The 22,040-nt window shown below is 39.1% G+C and overlaps 1 protein-coding gene and 1 pseudogene across 1 annotated transcript; one reads left to right on the plus strand and one right to left on the minus strand.

Annotated features, from left to right (window-relative positions):
* Positions 1–939, plus strand: LOC119809534 (olfactory receptor 8B8-like). The gene has a single exon (XM_038322401.1). It carries the CDS (start codon positions 7–9, stop codon positions 937–939), a length of 933 nt encoding a protein of 310 aa, XP_038178329.1. The 5' UTR covers positions 1–6.
* Positions 940–15,222: 14,283 nt separating this feature from the next.
* On the minus strand, positions 15,223–17,233 carry LOC119809323 (annotated as a pseudogene).
* Positions 17,234–22,040: the final 4,807 nt, after the last annotated feature.

Consider the following 22,040-nt stretch of genomic DNA (forward strand, 5'->3'; position numbering starts at 1 on the left):
AGAAACATGGCTTCTGAAAATGTTTCTTTGGTGACTGAATTCATTCTGGTAGGATTAACAGACCAGCGTGATCTCCAAATACCCCTGTTCTTTGTGTTTTTAGCAATGTATATCGTTACTGCACTGGGGAATTTGTGTTTGATAATTCTAATTGTACTGAATTCTCACCTTCACACCCCAATGTACTTTTTCCTCTTTAACTTGTCCTTCATAGACCTTTGTTATTCTACTGTGCTCACGCCAAAAATGTTGATGAACTTTATATTAAGTAAGAATGTCATTTCTTATATGGGATGTTTGACCCAGCTCTATTTCTTTTGTTTCTTCGTCATTTCTGAATGTTATGTCCTGACAACAATGGCCTACGATCGCTATGTGGCTATCTGTAATCCACTCTTGTACGCTGTTGCCATGTCACCTAAATTATGTTTGAACCTGACGCTTTGTACATACGCAATGGCATTTTCTGGTGCCATGGCTCACACAGGATGTATGATGAGACTGACCTTCTGTGATGCAAACACTATCAACCATTACTTCTGTGACATCCTCCCTGTGATGCAGCTCTCCTGCACCAGCACTTACGTTAATGAGCTTGTAGTGTTCATTGTGGTGGGCATAAACATTATTGTGCCCAGCATCACCATCTTTATCTCTTATGGCTTGATTCTCTCCAGTATCTTCCGTATCAACTCTGCCGAGGGTAGGTCCAAGGCCTTCAGTACCTGCAGTTCCCATATAATTGCTGTTTCTCTGTTCTTTGGATCAGGTGCATTCATGTATCTTAAACCATCTTCTTCTTCATCTATGGATCAAGGAAAAACCTCTTCTGTCTTTTACACCAATGTGGTTCCCATGATGAACCCCTTAATCTACAGTTTGAGGAACAAAGATGTAAAAATGGCCCTGAGAAAAACTCTGAGAAGATGGAAATTTTGAATGGAGAATATATGATTCTGCCTGTGGCTACACAGAATGTGGGTACTTTATTGTTACTTAAAATGCTACCTGGAATAATATTGAGAATACTTTTTTCCCCAGGCATTATCCTGTTTTAAATTTAGTGTTTAAACTAACCATATGATATCTTGTAATATAGATGCATTCTATTTTAATTAATGCAACTCATTTCTTTCATATACTAATAAACAAAATATGAATCATTTTAAAAATTGTTTTTAGTATTTTTAGAGTAAGTCTTTTTCTTTTCCTTACCGTTTCCAAGATTCCTCATGAGTTTTCTCTTGCATTTAATTAAGTCTATTATTAAGGAATACTTTCTTTTTCAATTTTCCATTTTTATTTGAAGTCCTAGTGCTTTCAGCAAAAAGAGAACAGTTTGTCAATTGATCAAGTAGAGTAACACAAGTCTGATCTTGGGTCACGAGTCTGACCTTTAGTCTGTGGTTTTGAGTTTTTCATATTTGCTCATAATGTTTCTTTGGGAATGTAAGTCAGAATAATGCCTTGTCTCCTTTCTGTAGATTCCTTTGTAGTGTATATAACTTCTTAAACCATCTGTCAGATTCATCACAATTTGTACCTGCTCCCTCTGTTTTATGCTTGTATTGGGAAGCATAAAAGACTCCATCAGTCTTTCCCATTTGCTACCATTCACTTTCTGTGTATAACAGATATTGATGCCCAGAGATTAATAAATCAATTAATAAATTAATTAATTAATAAATCAATGGGATTCATTAATAATTCCATAGATTAAATTGTAAAGTTTCTTATTTTCCCCAATTTCAAGTGAACTGTCAGTACATATTTGTATTCTGAATTCAGGTTACTTTTATTTAATGAATTAAAACTATGTGGCAGTGGACCTGGGGGGAGTTGGGAGGACCTTGGACTTAACATAGTGTAGGGAACCCTGATGGCTCTTTGGCCTGGAGAGGGTGGGAGTGGGGGTATGGGTGAAGGGGAGGGGAGGGCAGTGGGAGGAGGGGAGGAGATGGAAATTTTTAATTAAAAAATGAAAAACATAAAAAAATTAAATTAAAAAAACAAAAAACTATGTGGCAATAGTTTCATTTTCAAATTTGACTATGGTTTATTTTTGTGTGGTATGTACATTTTTCTCTATGGTTAAAGTTTTCATTTATTGAAGATTATTGTTTTTGTAACAGCTGACAAAACCTTTTGGAATAGAGAGTTGAGTTTATCTATAATATTATGAAAAATTATAAGTGTTTTTCTTTGCTCTGTAATACAAAAGAACAAAATAGATGATAGGATAAATAAATAAACAACCCTCCTCCCCAAAATAGGTCTTAAACCAGGAATGAAAAAGGCTAGGTATTCAGATCCTGTGATTGCAGATATTGTTTAAGGAAGATTTGAAAATCATCCCCGTCCTGAATGTCACATAAGATCAGCTAGCACATAAGCAGACTTTGGGGCAATAGGAACTCTTACACTGGGAGATGGATATTGGCTACATTTATAGGAAATAGAGCACAGTAAAGACAGTTCAAGAGAGCATGTGGCCCTGGAGACTCTTGGAAGAAAGACAGAGTTTTTTGTCTTTCGTATATTGATATGTACCAGGATAGTTCCAGACATTGCAGATACTATGCCAGGACGAATTTGACACCCTCCCAAATTTCGAGGCCATTTCCTTGTCAGGGTGGAGATAATGAAGTTTCACTTAAATTCTTGATCTATAATGCAAACTTTAGGAAATTATTACAACACAATCAGATGGATAAGGCATAAATGGATGAAGTTTCTCTCAGGAAGGATTACACAGCCATTGGCTGATGAGGCCTACTGGCTATCTATTTTATTCATGAAGTTGAACTAAAATGGTGATAAAGTTGAGGCCTCCCTGAGCTGTTGATCTAACCAGAGCAACTTAGGAAAAAAATGTTTGAAAATTAAAATTGGCAGAAAGTATAGAAGGAGGAAGAGATGAGGCAAGCTAGATTAAAACTCAGTGAGAAAGTACTTATTTAATGTGTGAATTACTCAGTTTGATATTCAGTAAGATGCATAAAAAAGAAGTACATGTAAATACTCTATTTATAATAAAACGTAATCATAATAAGTTGTTTGTTTTATAGAACTATGCTGTGGATTCTTTATTCAAAGATATTAATGCCAATTTTCTTAGTAAAATGTTATAAAACTTTAATTAGATTGTGATTTATGTGATTAATAATGTGCTCAAGAAAACACCCAAGTATAAAACATTCACCTTACTGGAAATAATCTAGCAGAATCAAATCAAAAGAAGCAATGGGACATATACTTAAATATTCTCCGCAGATCTGTATACGAGGTTCCAAACATTGACTTTATATCTAATTTTCAGTCTGGATTTTTTTATTTTGTCAGTTAAACTGTTCTATCTCAATAAAACCTTTCCTTGATGAACTTTTTCAAATATATGTCTATTTTAAAAGGTTCACTTTCTCTCTTGCTCTGTGTGTGTGTGTGTGTGTGTGTGTGTGTGTGTGTGTGTGTGTGTGTATGTGCTCACACATATGCATGTGTGAAGAAATCCATGGAATCTGGAAGAGAACTTTGGATTCTCTAGAGCAGGAAAACAGATGATTGTGAGTTACTTGTGATGGGAGTTGGGAGCCAAATGTATGTTTTATATATATATGAGTTGAAGATCCCTTAATCATTTATCCATTTTCCCATTCTCTCAAGCATGTGCTATTATTATCACTGTTACTGTTTTACACTGCTGGACATAAAACTTAGGGATTCTCATGCACTAGATAAGTATGACACTTTAGAGGACCATCGATAGCACATTAAATTTTCCATTTTTGAGTGTTCTTGTTTCTATATTTCTGTAGGAGAAATATGGCTGGCATTTCTCAGGTCCAGATTGTTATTCATTCAAAGAGTCATGAGCTGTGCTAGGAAATAAATATGACAGTTTTAGTTGTGGATCCGAGTAAATGTGATGTGGGTACCTCATGTGATATTTAGAGGGCTTCCACTGTTTCTTTAAAATCCCAATTAAGAAAGCTGGAATCAGTTAGCTGTCATTCGCACTAAGACCTGACTTTAGAGTCACAAAAGCCACTTACCCTTTCCTGTCAGCCATTGCATCTGTGGCCACCCTTACTTACCCCTAAGCTCAGGCTTTGGACAGACCCCAGCAAAGTACTCCAATTCCTTCTTAGGCCTTGTCTTCCTGCAGTATCCATTAATTCCACTGTAGATTCCATATATCAGTTAGGTTGTAACTTTGTTTAGTCATATAATACTGTGCTAGAGCATTTTGTAGCTCATCACCCTAGATAAGCATTGGTCTAGAGAACTAGATACACATAAGTCAGAAGTTACAACCTGCATATGCATGTATACATATTTGAATGTGTACCTATATGCACCTGTGTATGCACAAACACACAAAATATATGCAACACAAGCACCTATAAAACCACTACATAGACCACATACATACGTAGACACATGAAAATTTGAGAAAGTAAAATGTGCTGTGAAAAACAGGTAATTCTGAAAATAACAAAATCTTAATAGACTGAGGGTAATGTAAAATAAGAAACAAAGACTCTATGATAAACATTTCATTGACAACCCTTTTGTAATTTTTAGTCAATACAGCAATGAAAGTTCTAGAAAAGAGTCATTAGGTAAGAAAAACCAGCAACTGCTAATGTGTTATTAAAATAGATATCTTGAAGGACGATTTCTCTTTACAGAGGATATGGCCCTCTCTGTCCAAAGTTCTAATGAACCAAACAAAAATCCTATAATTAGTACAAACATTAAACAAACTATAAATATTAACATTTAAATATAAATTGCATATAAATAAACTAACCATGAGTAGTATGAAGTGGAAATGAAGAAATTAGGCATATATACTAACGCATACTTATGCAGCCCAACAGAGACTAGAACCATAAAATCTACCAATCTTTTTGAAAGAAATTAATAAGACATAAATATAAGGAAACATAGACACACTAGTAGGTTGGAAAATATTTTAAACATCAATGCATAAATTTACCTCTACATGCTTAGCTTAGATGAACTAACAAGCAACCAAGAAACAAGAATTCACTTAAAAGATGTCCATGTGATGATTTTTGTTTGTTTGACTTTAGTAACATTGGACTTATAGCATTAATTGTGATGTTTTCATGTCTCTTCAACTTTTGGGAAAAGTTTGAAAAATATTGCTATTAACTCTTTTTGATAGGCTGGAATGCAACATTCATTCTTGTTTTGTTCTGAGTGGCTGCCAGGTGTTCAAAATATGACAAACACAGTCAGTGCTCTGAAACAGCAGAGACTGAAACCAACTGCACAACAGTATCAAAATATGACATTTCTCATACTTCTTTCCACTCTGGGGAGATGCTAGGTGGTAAGTGTCCTTTCTTTGACACACATTGGGTAGTAGTGTTGTGATCATGGGTCCTCATCCATATATCTAATCTTACTGGAACCGAGGATACTGAATCTTAATTATCATCAATACTCCAGCATAGTCTAGCATTCTAGATAGTAGCCAAATATCTGCTTTATCAAAGGATGATTTAGTACATTGGAAGGATCATTCACTTCTGTCTTCTATAGGTAGAAATCAATAGGCAAGAACTTTCAACTCTTTCCCCTGCATTGACCTAAGAGTATTAAGTATGCAGAAGGCCAACCTCAACGACCATGCCTTTCTCAGTGGCCTTTGGAGTCAGAGTATATACTGTGTTGTTCTGAAAGACCTATGAACATGCTAGGCAAAAAATTATTTTATGGATATTCTAAAACAAAATATGACATTGTGCATCGCATTTATTTCCTAAGGTTAAGTTTTTATTCTTACTCTGTGATGCTATGTCAAGAACAGTGTATGCTAAGTAACCAGCTTATTTTTAGTTTTCAGGTGTAAAGTTTCTGGTTTCATGTCAGGTCTGGATGAGGGGACCTCACACTTAATTTTCAGATTTCTACTAGTTTCTCACAAATTTACTGAGTTCATAACTGTTGCTTATTTTCTGTGTTAAAGAAGTAGGGTACTGAGCTTCTTTCTCAGTCATCTTGGTGAATTAGAAAAAAAATATTTTTCATTTTCCCTGGGGGATTTCAAACCCCTAAAGTGAAGGGAAACTTGAATAAAAATCAAAACACTTAGGAAATGATGACAGATTAATGTCTAAGGAATGGTTGTAAACTACTTATCTCCACATTACACATAAAAATTATTCTCTTGAGATGTTTGTGTGATCATCTACTTTGTTTATAACTGAGTGTATTAGAACATCAATTGAATATTAAAACTCTGACTAATCAAAGGTAAATGTGATAAAAAAATTCTCTGCTACTTGAGACAGCTGTAAGTTATGATAACAAGTTATGACTTTTAGTTTGGAGACACTGCCTAGATACACACTAGAAATACATCTGTGATTTCATTTCTCTTCCAAGATCATCCAAGTAAGTAAACAATGAGGAAACACTGTATATTTTTACTTAACATATGGGAAGTTCAGAAGTAAATTTATGTTATTATCTTCTTTAAGGCTAAATTTCAGAGACCTAAGATGTAAGTCACTCTTTTCCTTAGTATGAGAGTGATGTACATATCTACTCAAAGTGGGTCACGGAGGCTGTGAAGATACACTGACGACTTGAAGAAAGGCAGAAGATTTATGTGGTTCCTTTTCCTTGGACAAAACCAAACTCTACATTCATGGCTTTTTCTATCTTTGACATTGGGTTAGCCAAACTACTCCTGATTATTAGGACAATGTACTGATCTCAGTTCATGAAGGTCTAGCCTGTGTTAGGCCCGCACATGTTGCCAGTGTACATACTTCCACTATCAGCAATGAGAGGACAATTTAAGACATGGAAAAACTGTTGAATAGGATGAGGAGTCTCTCTTGGTTCTGCTCCCACATTTTATATTCCTTGGCTTTCAGGAGTCACTTTTCATATTGTAGTATTGATAGTCATCTGTGTAATGGGCTTGATATTGTACTTTGTTATTTTTCTTGTTGGTAATTGAGGGAAGAAAGAGTATAAGAGCCAGGGGATAGATGGATATAAAGAAAACATGTTTTCTGGACACAGAATGGTAGTTACATATACAAGCTTACAGTAGTTGTAAAAGCTTTAACAAGATCTCTGCATGTTCATTACAAGCCAACCTTTGCATTTAAAGAGGAGTAGGATCAGATGCCATATCCTTAACTAAGAGCTATTGGCAGTTGTCAGGTTCTGGGAGAGGAAGATTCAGTCTTCTCTAAGAAGGCAACCTCTGGTAAGTAGCTGTCCTCCTAGGGAAAGGCTATACTTTCAAGAATATATGAACAGCACAAATTAGCCTGATGAATAAAAAAAATACAGTAGGGTAGGTAGTGAAGAAGGATGGATCTGTGAATAGCTGGGGGAGGGAGAGTGAATATGATCAATGCAAATATGAAATAATATTATATATTTGTGTGTATGCAAAAGAATCTGGGGCTGCATCCCTGGGCTGCCTGGAATCCCTGCTCCTGTGCCCTGAACTTCCATCTGGACTGCCTTCCCTGGTGTTTTCAAGTGTCCTGCTCCTGTACTAAGGCCATCCACCCTAAGGGGTCAGACTCTGGCCTCCAGGCAGGTCTGAGGATTCCTGCAGAGGGGTGCGGGCTCCTTCAGATTGTGCTGCCAGGTTTGCTGTGTGTTATTCCATCCCGCCCTGCCCCCACCTTGGCATTTTTGTCCGGGCAGCGTCCCTGGGCTGCCTGGAATCCCTGATCCTGTGCCCTGAACTTCCATCTGGACTGGTGAGTGAGTGCAGACCCTGGGACAACCTGCCCTGGAAGAGAGCACAGACCCCCTCCCCCCAGCTCCCTCTGCAGGCTTGTCTTTGTTTCTCATGTACCTGCCTCTCCCAAGCCTTCCCTAGTGTTTTCAGGTGTCCTGCTCCTGTACTAAGGCCATCCACCCAAAGGGGTCAGAGTCTGGCCTCCAGGCAGGTCTGAGGATTCCTGCAAGGGAGTGTGGGCTTCTTTAGATTGTGACGCAAGGAATAGGTCCTCCTCTGGCACTGGGGGGATCCAGCCAGTTTCAGTCACAGCAAAGATTGGTCTAGGACACCAAGCACCTCCAGGCTCCTTTTGAAGGAAGAGATGGGCAGGTGCCAATGCAGGAGCTCCTCCAACAACATGAAAGGCAACATTACATCACCACAATACAGACATCCCGAAACAACAAGAATTGAACACCCTACCCCAGAAGATATAGAAGAAACCGACCTTAAACAGTACATTATGAAAATAATAGAGGACCTTAAACAGGAGGTAAAAAACTGCCATAAAGAAATGAAGATGACAAACAAAAAGGTAGATGAAATAAATAAATCTCTCAAAGATACCCAAGAAAAACAAGAAAAAGCAATCAAACAGGTAAGGGAAACGGTACAAGACCTGATAAATGGAATGGAGGTAATGAAGAAAACATAATCTGAGGGAAGACTGGAAATGGAAACTCTGAGTAAACAAACAGAAACTTCAGAGACAAGTATTTCCAACCGAATAAAAGAGATGGAAGAAAGAATCTCGGACTCTGAAGATACTATAGAGGAAATAAATTCACAGATTAAAGAACTAAACAAATCTAACAAATTCTTAACACAAAACATCCAGGAAATCTGGGACACCATGAAAAGACCAAACCTAAGAATAATTGGGGTAGAAGAAGTAGAAGAATTACAACTCAAAGGCCCAGAAAACATATTCAACAAAATTATAGAAGAAGACTTCCCCAACCTAAAGAAATATGTCCCTATGAAGGTACAAGAAGCCTACAGAACACCAAATAGACTGGATCAAAAGAAAGCATCCCCACGCCATATAATAATCAAAACACAAAACATACAGAATAAAGAACAGATATTAAGAGCTGCAAAGGAAAAAGGTCAAGTAACATACAAAGGGAAACCTATCAGAATTACACCTGATTTCTCAATGGAAACCATGAAAGCCAGAAGAGCTTGGATAGATGTGCTACAGACACTAAGGGAACATGGATGCAAGCCTAGACTACTATGCCCAGCAAAGCTTGCATTCACCATTGATGGAGAAAACAAGATATTCCATGACAAAAACAGATTTAAACAATACATAGCCACAAATCCAGCCTTGCAGAAAGTAATAGAAGGAAAATCACAAACCAAGGAGTCCAACAACACCCACAATAACTCAGGCATCTAGCGACCCTTCACCAGCACAACTAGAAGAAGGGAAACACACAAACTCTACTACAAAAAAATGACCGGAGTTAACAACCACTGGTCATTAATATCACTTAATATCAATGGACTCAATTGACCTATAAAAAGGAACAGGCTAAGAGACTGGATACGAAAACAGGATCCAACATTTTGCTGTTTACAAGAAACACACCTCAACCACAAAGACAGACACCTACTCAGAGTAAAGGGTTGGGAAAAGGTTTATCAAGCAAATGGACCTAAGAAACAAGCCGGTGTGGCCATACTAATTTCCAACAAAGTTGACTTCAAACTAAAATCAATCAGAAGAGATGGAAAGGGACACTATATACTCATAACAGGAAAAATCCTTCAGAATGAAGTCTCAATCCTGAATATCTATGACCCTAATATAAAAGCTCCCACATATGTAAAAGAAACACTTCTAGAACTCAAGGCAGCCATCAAACCACACACACTAATAGTTGGAGACTTCAACACTCCTCTCTCACCAATGGACAGGTCAATCAGACAGAAATCTAACAGGGAATTGAAAGACTTAATGGAGGTAATGAAACAAATGGACTTAGCAGACATCTATAGAACACTCCACCCAAATAGGAAAGAATATACCTTCTTCTCTGCGGCTCATGGAACCTTTTCGAAAATTGACCATATACTCAGTAACAAAGCAAACTTCCACAGTTACAAAAAAATATTAGTAACCACCTGTGTCTTATCGGATCCCCATGGATTAAAATTAGAAATCAACAACAATGCTACCCCCAGAAAGCCCACAAACTCATGGAAACTGAACAGTCAACTACTGACCCACACCTGGGTCAAGGAAGAAATAAAGAAAGAAATTAAAGTCTTTCTTGAATTTAATGAAAACAAAGACACAACATACTCAAACCTATGGGACACAATGAAAGCAGTGCTAAGAGGAAAGTTCATAGCACTAAGTGCCCACTTAAAGAAAACGGAGAAAGCACTCATTGGTTACTTAACAGCACACCTGAAAGCTCTGGAAAAAAAAGAAACAGACTCACCTAGGAGAAGAAGAAGACTGGAAATAATCAAACTGAGGGCAGAAATCAACAAAATAGAAACACAGAAAACAATCCAAAGAATCAATGAAACAAAAAGCTGGTTCTTGGAGAAAATCAACAAGATTGACAAACCCTTAGCCAAACTAATCAAACGGCAGAGAGAGAACACGCAAATTAATAAGATTAGAAATGAAAAGGGGGACATAACCACAGACACAGTGGAAATTCAGAGAATCATTAGATCTTACTACAAAAGCCTGTATGCCACAAAATTGGAAAATGTAAAAGAAATGGACAGTTTTTTAGATAAATACCATATACCAAAGTTAAACCAGGACCAGGTAAATGCTCTAAATAGTCCTGGTAGTCACGAAGAATTAGAAACTGTTATCAGAAACCTCCCTACCAAAAAGAGCCCAGGACCAGATGGTTTCAATGCAGAATTCTACCAGAACTTCCATGAAGACCTAATACCTATACTCCTTAAGGTATTTCACAATATAGAAACACAAGAGTCACTGCCAAATTCCTTCTATGAAGCTACAGTTACCCTGATACCTAAACCACACAAAAACTCAACCAGGAAAGAGAATTACAGGCCAATCTCACTCATGAATATTGACGCAAAAATTCTCAATAAAATACTGGCAAACCGAATCCAAGAACACATTAGAAAAATTATCCACTACGATCAAGTAGGCTTCATCCCAGAGATGCAGGGCTGGTTCAACATATGAAAATCTATCAATGTAATCCATCATATAAATAAACTGAAGGAAAAACACCATATGGTCATCTCATTAGATGCTGAAAAAGCATTTGACAAAATTCAGCACCCTTTTATGATAAAGGTCCTGGAGAGACTAGGGATACAAGGGTCATTCCTAAATATAATAAAAGCTATTTACAGCAAGCCGACAGCTAACATCAAATTAAACGGAGAGAAACCCAAGGCTATCCCACTAAATTCAGGAACACGACAAGGCTGTCCACTCTCTCCTTATCTCTTCAATATAGTGCTTGAAGTTCTAGCAATAGCAATAAGACAACATAAGGGAATCAAGGGGATTTGATTTGGAAAGGAAGAAGTTAAACTTTTTTTATTTGCAGATGATATGATAGTGTACATAAGCGACCCCAAAAACTCCACCAAAGAACTCCTACAGCTGATAAACTCCTTCAGTAACGTGGCAGGATACAAGATCAACTCCAAAAATCAGTTGCCCTCCTATACACGAAGGATAAGGAAGCAGAGAGGGAAATCAGAGAAGTATCACCTTTCACAATAGGCACAAATAGCATAAGATATCTGGGAGTAACTCTAACCAAGGAAGTGAAGGATTTATTTGACAAGAACTTTATGTCTTTGAAGAAAGAAATTGAAGAGGATACCAGAAAATGGAAGGATCTCCCCTGCTCGTGGATTGGGAGGATCAACATAGTAAAAATGGCAATTCTACCAAAAGCAATCGATAGATTCAATGCAATCCCCATCAAGGTCCCATCAAAATTCTTCACAGAGATTGAGAGGACAATAATCAACTTTATATGGAAAAACAAGAAACCCAGGATAGCCAAAAAAATCTTACACAATAAAGGTACTTCTGGAGGCATTACCATCCCTGACTTCAAACTCTATTACAGAGCTACAGTATTGAAAACAGCTTGGTATTGGCATAAAAACAGAGAAGTTGACCAATGGAATCGTATAGAAGATCCGGATCTTAAACCACAAACCTAGGAACACCTGATTTTTGATAAAGGAGCCAAAAGTACACAATGGAAGAAAGAGGGCATCTTCAACAAATGGTGCTGGCATAACTGGATGTCAACCTGTAGAAGAATGAAAGTAGATCCATATCTATCACCATGCACAAAACTCAAGTCCAAATGGATTAAAGACCTCAATATTAATCTGAACACACTGAGCTTGATAGAGGAGAAAGTGGGAAGTACTCTACAACAAATGGGCACAGGAGTCCGTTTCCTACGCATAACCCCAGCTGCACAGACATTAAGGGCAACATTGAATAGATGGGACCTCCTGAAGCTGAGCAGCTTCTGTAAAGCAAAGGACATTGTGACTAAGACACAAAGGCAGCCTACTGACTGGGAAAAGATCTTCACCAACCCTGCAACTGACAAAGGTCTGATCTCTAAAATATATAAGGAACTCAAGAGACTAGACTTTAAAATGCTAATTAACCCAATTAAAAAATGGGGCGCTGAACTGAACAGAGAATTCTCAACAGAAGAATTTCAAATGGCCAAAAGACACTTAAGGTCATGCTCCACCTCCCTAGCTATCAGGGAAATGCAAATCAAAACAACTTTGAGATATCATCTTACACCTGTCAGATTGGCTTAAATCCAAAACACCAATAATAACCTTTGCTGGAGAGGCTGTGGGGTAAGGGGTACACTCATCCATTGCTGGTGGGTATGCACACTTGTGCAACCACTTTGGAAAGCAGTGTGGCGGTTTCTCAGGAAATTCCGGATCAACCTACCCCAGGACCCAGCAATTCCACTATTAGGAATCTACCCAAGAGATGCCCAATCATACTACAAAAGCATTTGCTCAACTATGTTCATAGCAGCATTATTTGTAATAGCCAGATCCTGGAAACAACCTAGATGCCCTTCAGTGGAAGAATGGATGAAGAAACTGTGGAATATATACATGCTAGAAAACTACTCAGCGGTAAAAAACAATGACATCTTGAATTTTGCATGCAAATGGATGGAAATAGAAAACACTTCTGAGCGAGGTAACCCAGACCCAAAAAGATGAACATGGGATGTACTCACTCATAATCGGTTTCTAGCCATAATTAAAGGACATCGAGCCTATAATTTGGGATCCTTGAGAAGATAATAAGAAGGTGAACCCCAAAAAAAGATATAGTAATCCTCCTGGATATTGGAAGTAGACACGATCGCCAGGCAAAAATTGGGAACTTGAGGGTTGGGCAAGACGTGGCCAAGGGAAGATGGGGAGAGAAAAGTGTGAAGGGGAGAATGGGGGGAGCTCAGAGGAATGGGATGCTTGGGATACAGGAAGGGTGGATATGGGAGCAGGGAAGTATATTTATTAATTTAGGGAGCCACCTGAGGGTTGTCAAGAGACTTGACCCTAGAGAGGTTCCCAGGTTTCCAGGGAGACGAACCCAGTTAGTTCCTTGGGCAGCTTAGGAGAGGAAGCCTGAAAAAGCCAGTTCCTATAGCCATACTGATGAATTTCTTGCCTATCAGCATAGAACCTCCACCTGGCGATAGATGAAGAAAATGACAGAGCCCCACATTGGAGCACCGGACTGAGCTCCCAAGGTCCTGATGAGGAGCAGAAGGAGAGAGAACATGAGAAAGAAAGTCAGGACCGTGAGGGGTGCGTTCACCCATGGAGACGGTGGGACAGAACTAAGGGAGATCACCAACTCCAGTTGGATTGGGACTGATGGAACATGAGACCAAACCAGACTCTCTGAATGTGGCCGATGGTGGAGGCTGATGGAGAAGCCAAGGACAAAGGCGCTGATCTTTGACTATTCTGCAAGACAGGCTCTGTGGGAGCCTTCTCAGCTTGGTTGATCACCTTCCTGGACCAGGGGGGGGAATTGGGAGGACCTTGGTCTTAACATAGAGTAGGGAACCCCCATGGCTCCTTGGCCTGAAAAGGGACGAAGGGAGGGTATGGGAGGAGGGGAGGGGAGGGTAGGGGGAGAAATAGGGGAGGAGATGGAAATTTTTTAAATAAAAAAAAAAAGAATCTGGATAAGAGAAACGTAACTATTAAAGAAGTACATTCTTTTTTTGAAATTTAAACACAATTTACATTCTATTTAGACTGAAATAAACTGTACAAAATTTATCTTATTCATTGATAATAACAGTAATATTTTTAGATAAACCACAAAACATTTATTTTTGTGGGTTTTGCTTATAAATCAAGACATGGCAGTAGGAATAATCACGAAAGACAGGAAAGCAAACAAGTTGGTTGCCTGTATGTGTGGGCCTTTGCCTGTCTTCACTGCTTAGCAGAAGTGAATTTACCTGTGAAAAGGGCTATTGAAATATGGGCTCAGCAAAGGAATGTAAACAGCAACAACCAAATGGGGAGTGAATTTACCTGTGAAAAGGGCTATGGAAATGTGGGCTCAGCAAAGGAATGTAAACAGCAACAACCAAATGGGGAGTGAATTTACCTGTGAAAAGGGCTATGGAAATGTGGGCTCAGCAAAGGAATGTAAACAGCAACAACCAAATGGGGAGTGAGAGCGCCTGGCTCTGCCATTCACTTGTTGCTCTGAGGTCCTTCCACACTGAACAAACTATGCTGAAACTTGCTTGCTGAGCTCACAGACTTCTGTTGCAATTCCTGTGCCTGATCATGCAGTTGGATTCTGTTGCTTTTTTTCCCTTTCTTTTCTGCTCTTGCATTACTGAGTCTTGAACTTGCACATGCTGGGCAAGTGCTCCACTGAGCTACCCTCCCTTCCCAGTCTCACTATGTAGCCCAGGCTGGTCTGAAACTTTTGATCCTCATGCCTCTGCCTTCCAAGTGCTGCTACCTCAAAATTTAAACACCGATAACTCCTACAGGTTAAAAGTCAATGGTGTACTTCATTGTAATGCATTATAAAATCTATCTCTCACAAAATTTATTTTTCAAAGGTCTGATAATGCAATACCTGGCAACTGAATCCACAATGGTAATGTTATATCTAAATAACTTTAATTAAAACAATTCCCGAGTGCCACTAGCAGGGAGGCATTCTGACATTCCCACGCCAACTTCTAGAAGAACAGACAGGGGCTGAAAGCATGAGAGTTCAAACAGGGCCCATTTACATATGTGGATTAGCAACATCTAATGATGCATTCAACAAGAGGTCCCTCAGCAAAGTATGCAGAGGTTAACTGACCTACTATACCCACCGCTTTTCTTCCAAACAGCGAACACAAAAACAACAGTCAGTTTAGAAATCTTTTAGGCATTTTCTCAATGGTTTCTGAATTATTCGTAGGAAGCTCTGGTTTATTTGTATAGAGTTTGATGTATGTGTCCACCATTAAATCCAGATCATGTTTTATATCAAAATTTATGTTAAGCAAAGCCAAATCACCTGACCGCTGGTCTGTCAATGTGTTCCACAGATATGCCTTGAGACGCTTTCGCCCATTTTCAAAGCGCTCATTCTCAACGTTCATCAAAGGGAAAATACACAGGACCTTCAGTAAGGCATACGCATTGGGGAAAAACTTGATGTCGGGAAAATGGAAGACTCCTTAGATGGTGGACGGGAGCTCCATCTCTTTCCCTATGTGTTTCCACTTGATGCTCCACCAGTGCAGCTCGGCTGAGAGCGTGTCAGGATTGGCAAGGTCACTTCTGTACGTGTCAGCATGGTGCTCTTCTGATGTGTTTGAGCTGCCCCATCACTGAGGGTACCAGGACTAGGCATTTCAGAGCTCTGAGGTGCTGCTCAGAAAATATATCTTTAAGCTACTGAATAATGTACTCCACTGTTGGAACACTGAGAGTGTCTTTACAGTAACGCTCAGGAGTTAGCTGAGATTCCAGGGTACCTTGCTGGGCCCTCCGGAATTTCCCTGAGAGTTTCATTTGAATGTCAAGTTTGGTTGCTAAGTTCGTGGCTTCCTCAAACCAAAACTCGAGATAAACTTCGATATTCTCCATCTCGTGAAGTGAATGTAGTCCTGCAGTCAAGCTACTGGTTGAAAAGAAGACATCCGGGGTTTGTCCCTGAAGAATCTTCCCAAAGGCTCTCGTAAAAGATAACACATTCTTAAGAACAACAATGTAAACAATGAAATAAAAGTCTGTCACTGCGCTACAGAGTCCAAATGCTCGCCCAGGTATGCAGTTATTACACCTGATATTTGTGTCTCTATTTATGCTATCTAAACATAAAACAAGTGCTTGCAGGAGATCTAAGACCTCAAAGGCATCGTGCCTGCCTGTCCACTGGGGATGGCAGATCTCCTTCAGTTCTTTACCTCGCTTTGCACTGTTCTGGAAAAGAACAGAGATTACATTGTCAAGTTCTAAGAGCAGCTGTGGTGACTGGTGGAAAAAAGAACAGACTTCCTCGATGGTTCCTAAAGCGACGGACACCCCGACCACAGGGACAGACTTCGCCAGCCACGCATTTAAGGCACGGGAAGAGCAGAGGGTGTAGACAGCCTGGGGGTATTTTTCTAAAAGTCTGGAAGCAACGACTTTCATCTTGGAAGAAAACCCACCGGACACAATGTAGTCCTGACCACGGCAATACTCCATATTCAACCCCCACTTCTCAGTTATCATAATGTGAAATTTCACAGCCAAAACCTCTGCATCGGCTTCATATGGCAGGAAGCCCACAAACTCCTCTCTCAGGTTGTAAGCTTCATCGACAAACGTCACCAGCACAGGCAGGTGCTCCTCTCCTGCTATGTCCACCACGGTGTCTGTGATGATAAAAAAGAAGTGTGAGTCTCTCGCTTCCCTGAGTGTCTTTTCTCCGGGATGCTGCTCTGCAGATCTCCAGCATCTGTCTCTGCTGAGCTTTACAGCAGAATAGCATGTTCACCTGTACACCGCTGTGGTCTCAAATTCCTTCCGCAGGACCTCTGCTCCAGAATTGATCCGGCACTCCAGCAAGGCCTAAAAGGTGTCTGGAGCAATAAGCCTTCTGGGACCTCATCAGCCTCGTGCCCATGCAAGGGTTATGTTCTGCTTCCCCGTTAGGATCATGATCTCAAGCAGTGAGTTGAGGTACTCTTTGTTCTCCTTCTCTTCAAGGATGAGAGGTAATACGCTTCCATCCTACTGGTGCCCCGCTTCTGCACTGGAGTTCTGAGCAGCCCCTTCTGCACTCACGCGGCTGGCCAGCTCACCTCGCCAGGCCTGCTGGGTGGCAGTGCTGCCCAGTTGAGGCGGGGAGGGGAGGGCTGGACCCGCCAGTGGCCCGACAACCATGCTGAACGTCTACGCTGCCCGGAACTGCACACGGAAGAGCAAGCAGTCCGACCTGGCATCCTTCAGGTTTCCCTTGGGACCCGGCCAGATACCAGAAGTGGGTTAGAAGTTGTAGGAGAGCCGACTTAGAAGACAAAACACCCAATCAGCTAAATAAGCATTATCGACTATGTGCCAAACACTTTGAGACCTCTATGATCTGTAGAACTAGTCCTTATCGTACAGTCGAGATAATGCACTACCAACAATATTTGATCTCACCAGTCATTTGAACAATCCACATAGCAGACACAGAAAACGAATAAAAGAGTTGAGTGAAGATGAAACCAGAACACTGAAACAGAAGAAGAAACATTGAGGAAACTTGTGCACAAGGGCAGGAAACTAACAGCACTGCTCAGAACCCCAGTGTAAAGAAGCAAATCCTGTAGGTGTTAATTTATGTTACACGCAAGGCTGTTGTGGGAATGACTGCATTTTCCTCTAGCATGATTCCTCTTGACTGTGTGCACGGATTCCTTTAAAGAAGAATGGTTCATGAAAATAGCTCTTCAGTGACTGAATTCATTCTGGTGGGATTAACAGAGGAGCCTGACCTCCAGTTCCCACTTTTCCTCATATTTTGAGTAAGGATAATTTGGAAGTGATGACGGAACTGAGGAATTTAAACTTGAAAGAACTATTTAGAGAATAAGCTAAGTTATGATAAAGCTTTTCATAAAATATAATGTTCAATTATGACTCTTTGATAAAAGGGCAAAAATGACCATCCATAGGACATTAATTCAACAAAAGAAGGCCACTACCAAATGAAGAAAGGATATGAAATCACATTATTAAAACACAGCTTATACATTTTAAAGATACCCTGCAAATATTTTGTTATTATTTCATTTTTACAAACTTTATTACATACTTTTTCATTTTAAAGTGTAGCATAAGCAGTCCACTTGTCTATTATGTTAGCCTCTTGTCATAATTAAATCTTGAGTTACAGTTCAGAAAGACCATCCATTTATTAATCTTACACAAATATTCATTTACTGGAATTGTCCTTAAAAATTCATTTATATATTTACATATATTAAATATATGATAGTTATATAAATATTGCAAACTATTATATGTTCTTTTATTTCTGGTCCACTATTTCATTAAAAATGATTTTTGTAAATCAGGCCGTGAGGACTCATGCTTTTAATCCCATCACTCGGGAGTCAGAGGCAGATTACTAACATTGGGTTAATCAAGATGTGAGAATTAGACAATAAGAGGCTGGAACTAATGGGCCAGGCAGTGTTTAAATGAATACAGTTTGTGTGTTGTTATTTCAGGGCATAAGCTAGCTGGTGGCCGGGAGCTGGGCGGGATAAAAAGCAGGCCTGCCCACAGCTCATCACTAGACATATGGAGGGCCGCAGAAGGAAAATAGTTAAGATCTTCTGGGTAAACTGGAAGAGGGGTAGATGGGTAGGTGGAGGGAATAGGGAGTGGAAACATGAGGATCAAGAAGACCAAGTTCGGGGACAGAGGGAGAGGGGAACAATGAGAGATATCTTGGTAGATGAAGCCATTATGGGGTTAGGGTAAAAACAAGTGCTAGGAAAATTCCCAGGAATCTACAAGGATGACCCCCAACCAAGACTCCTAGCAATAGTGGAGGGTGTGCCTGTTCTGGTTTCCCCTAGAATCAGACTAGTGATTACTCTACTGCTCATCATAGAACCTACATCTAGTAACTGATGGATGCAGATGCAGTGATTCACAGTCAAACATTGGGCTGAGCTCATAGAACTAGTTGTAGATAGGGAGGAGGAATCATGTGAGCAAGGGGGTCAAGATCATTGTTAGGAAAACCACAGAGACATATGACCCAAAATAGTCGGAGCTCACAACCTATGGACTGACAGACGGAGAACCTGCATGGGACCAAAGTTGATCCTCTGAATGTGAATGACAGCTACGTAGTTTGATTTGTTCGATAGGCTGGCAGTGGCACCAGGACCTATCCCAGGTATATACACTGAAGTTTTGGATTCGTTCCCTATGGTGGGATACCTTGCTCAGTCTTCAGCCTCAAGTTGGTATGCCAGATCTCGTTGATTCCCCAAAGCAGGCCTTACCCCTCTGAGGACTGGATGTGGGGTGAAAAGTGGGAGAGATAGGGAGAGGAAAAAGGGGAAGGAGGGGAACTCTTGTTGGTGTGCAAAATGAAAAATAATTTTATTAATAAAAAAAGAAAGTGGTGAATGGAAAAAAGAAATTCTGTGTAAATGTGAAATAAATGAGAATATGAGTGAGAATAGTTATATCTCACAAAATGGAATCTAGGTCAAAATACATAAGTTGAAACAATAAAAATGTCAGGTAGTGGAAAACTTTCAGTTCATCAAGATTTTATATTAAAAAAGAAATTTGAGAATGAGTAATAGGGGAGATGCTCGGTGGCAGCTGTGACAGGGAATAGGAATGCATATTTCCATGATACATTGTATGCATATATAAATGTTTTAACAATTTTATTTTAATATTTATTTAGAATTTGATGCATGAATACTTCCACCCATCACCTTTCCCTTCTTACTATCTCTCAAGTAATGACCTTTTATCATTCATTGTTGATACATTCATTGTGACACAAACACACACAGTCACACACACATCTCCTTAATAGATACAATTAGTGATACTTATGTTCAAGTATTTGGGGATAATTACTTAAAATATACTATCACTTGCAATAATTATTTATTATATTGTGGGAGTATAAAAGTTTATAAATAGACAATTTACCTAGACTTGGATGCAAGAAATACATTTTGAGTTAAATATTTAATATTAAAAAAAAAAAAAACTCTAGACATGGATAAGCTAGTTGTAAACTTTACCAAATATTTTCAGTTCTCAAACTGTCATCTAAAAATATGTAGCAACAAAAAATTTATAATCTTTGTGTAAGTGAAATATTGTCTGGATTCTAAAACCCAACAGAGAAATTGTAAGAAGAAACTGAAGATCAGCACACTTTATGAATGATGACATTTTATTTTTTAAATTTCAGCACATGTCATGAATGTAAATGTTAAGGATATTACTTAAAACTTAGAAAAATAGCATAGGGATCTGTGAAACTCCTACAGGGTAGTTAAGTGACTGAATTAAATTATATGAATAAAATATCAGACTAATGGAACTATGATTGTAACAAAGTTACAAATCATTCAGACATCAGATTTATGTCTCATTATTTTTAGTCTCTAACTTTGTGGGTCAATGTCTATATCCATGTACACATTTGAATATACATTAGATCTGTTTACAGTCTGTCCAGTCAATAGATGTTACTGACCTCTAGGAAATATTATGGTGTCTTTATTTTAATTTCTCCTTCTTTGCAATTACATACATTTATAATATATTCTGGTGATTTTCACTCTCATCACCCACTCTTAATTCACTTCCAGTTGCAGTGAAACATTCTTGTTCCCAACAAATCCCTGTCCTACTCCAATGCTATTTTTCCACTTGACTTCAGATTTGCTTGCATGTCACTAAGTTTTGTTAGGGTTGCTCATTTTAGCATGTGTAAAGTTGTTTACTAAAGATGGAAAACTTCCCAGGGGCTACATCACTGGAAGACATGACTCCTTTATCAATAACCTGTCAATAATTCTTCAGGATGTGGTAGGTTCTCATAATTTCCCCACCATCATGACATATTGATGATAGGCCAGTCTTCTGATGGTCATATGGGGGTCACCATATTTATTGTAAGCTCATGAGTGCAATGGTTACGTCATATTCCAATAACACTCTATATTACACCTTCTATCCTTTGGTCTTACATGTTTTCTTGACTCTCTTCAGTGTTGTTTCCTGAGACATGGAAGGAATACAGATGTCCAAAAAGAGATGCACACTCAACTCTCAACTATTCCCACTCTTATGGGTCTCTGCATTAACTCTGGTACTAACTACTAAGGAAAAACTTCTCTGCCTAAGATTAGGAGAATCTAATATATGAATAGAAGCATGCATTTAAAAATGCATTTTAACATCATGCTAATTAGTAATTAGTAGTTTCCCTGCCAAAGCTTATAGCCATCTTTTTTTTGGCCTTTTAAGCAGGGTTAGAATACCATCCAGAATTCCCTCCTGTGGAGTGAATCGCAATTATATAAAATAATTGTGTACCAAACCGGACTCTCTGAATGTGGCTGACGGTGGGGGAGGACTGAGAAACCAAGGACAATGGCGATGAGCATGAACTCTACAGCATGGACGGGCTCACTATGAGCCTTGTCAGTTTGGTTGCTCACCTTCCTGGACTTAGAGGGAGCTGGGAGGACCTTGGACTTAACACAGTGAAGGGAAACCTGATGGCTCTTTGGCTTGGAGAGGGAGGGAGTAGGGGTATGGGTGGAAGGGAGGGAAGGGAAGGGGGAGGAGGAGGGGAGGAGATGGAAATTTTTAATAAAAAATGAGAAAAAAACTAAATATAGATATATATGTATTAAAAAATTGTATACTCTTAGAACAGTTATGCTAATATTGGTCTAATGAGTACATCATACCTGGCAAGAAGATTTTACAGATTCTAGAGTTCACATTGGGTAACAATGTTGATAACTTTTCTCCGCCAGCATCCTGAATGACATATTCTGTCATCACAAAAACATAGCCAAAGGAGTAGAGGCTTTCAGCTCAGTTCTAGTTTGATTTCTTTGTGTCCTGTCATTAAAATTAATGGTGCCTCCAGCAAAAGAATCTATTCTTAGTTGGCAGTCAAGACCAACAGCAATGCCCT

This window comes from Arvicola amphibius, chromosome 3 (genome assembly GCF_903992535.2).
Source record: "Arvicola amphibius chromosome 3, mArvAmp1.2, whole genome shotgun sequence".
Taxonomy (NCBI): Eukaryota; Metazoa; Chordata; class Mammalia; order Rodentia; family Cricetidae; genus Arvicola; species Arvicola amphibius.

What these genes read in the sequence shown, in the direction of transcription:
- LOC119809534 (XM_038322401.1), top strand. Translation starts at nt 7, where the DNA reads ATGGCTTCTGAAAATGTTTCTTTGGTGACTGAATTCATTCTGGTAGGA.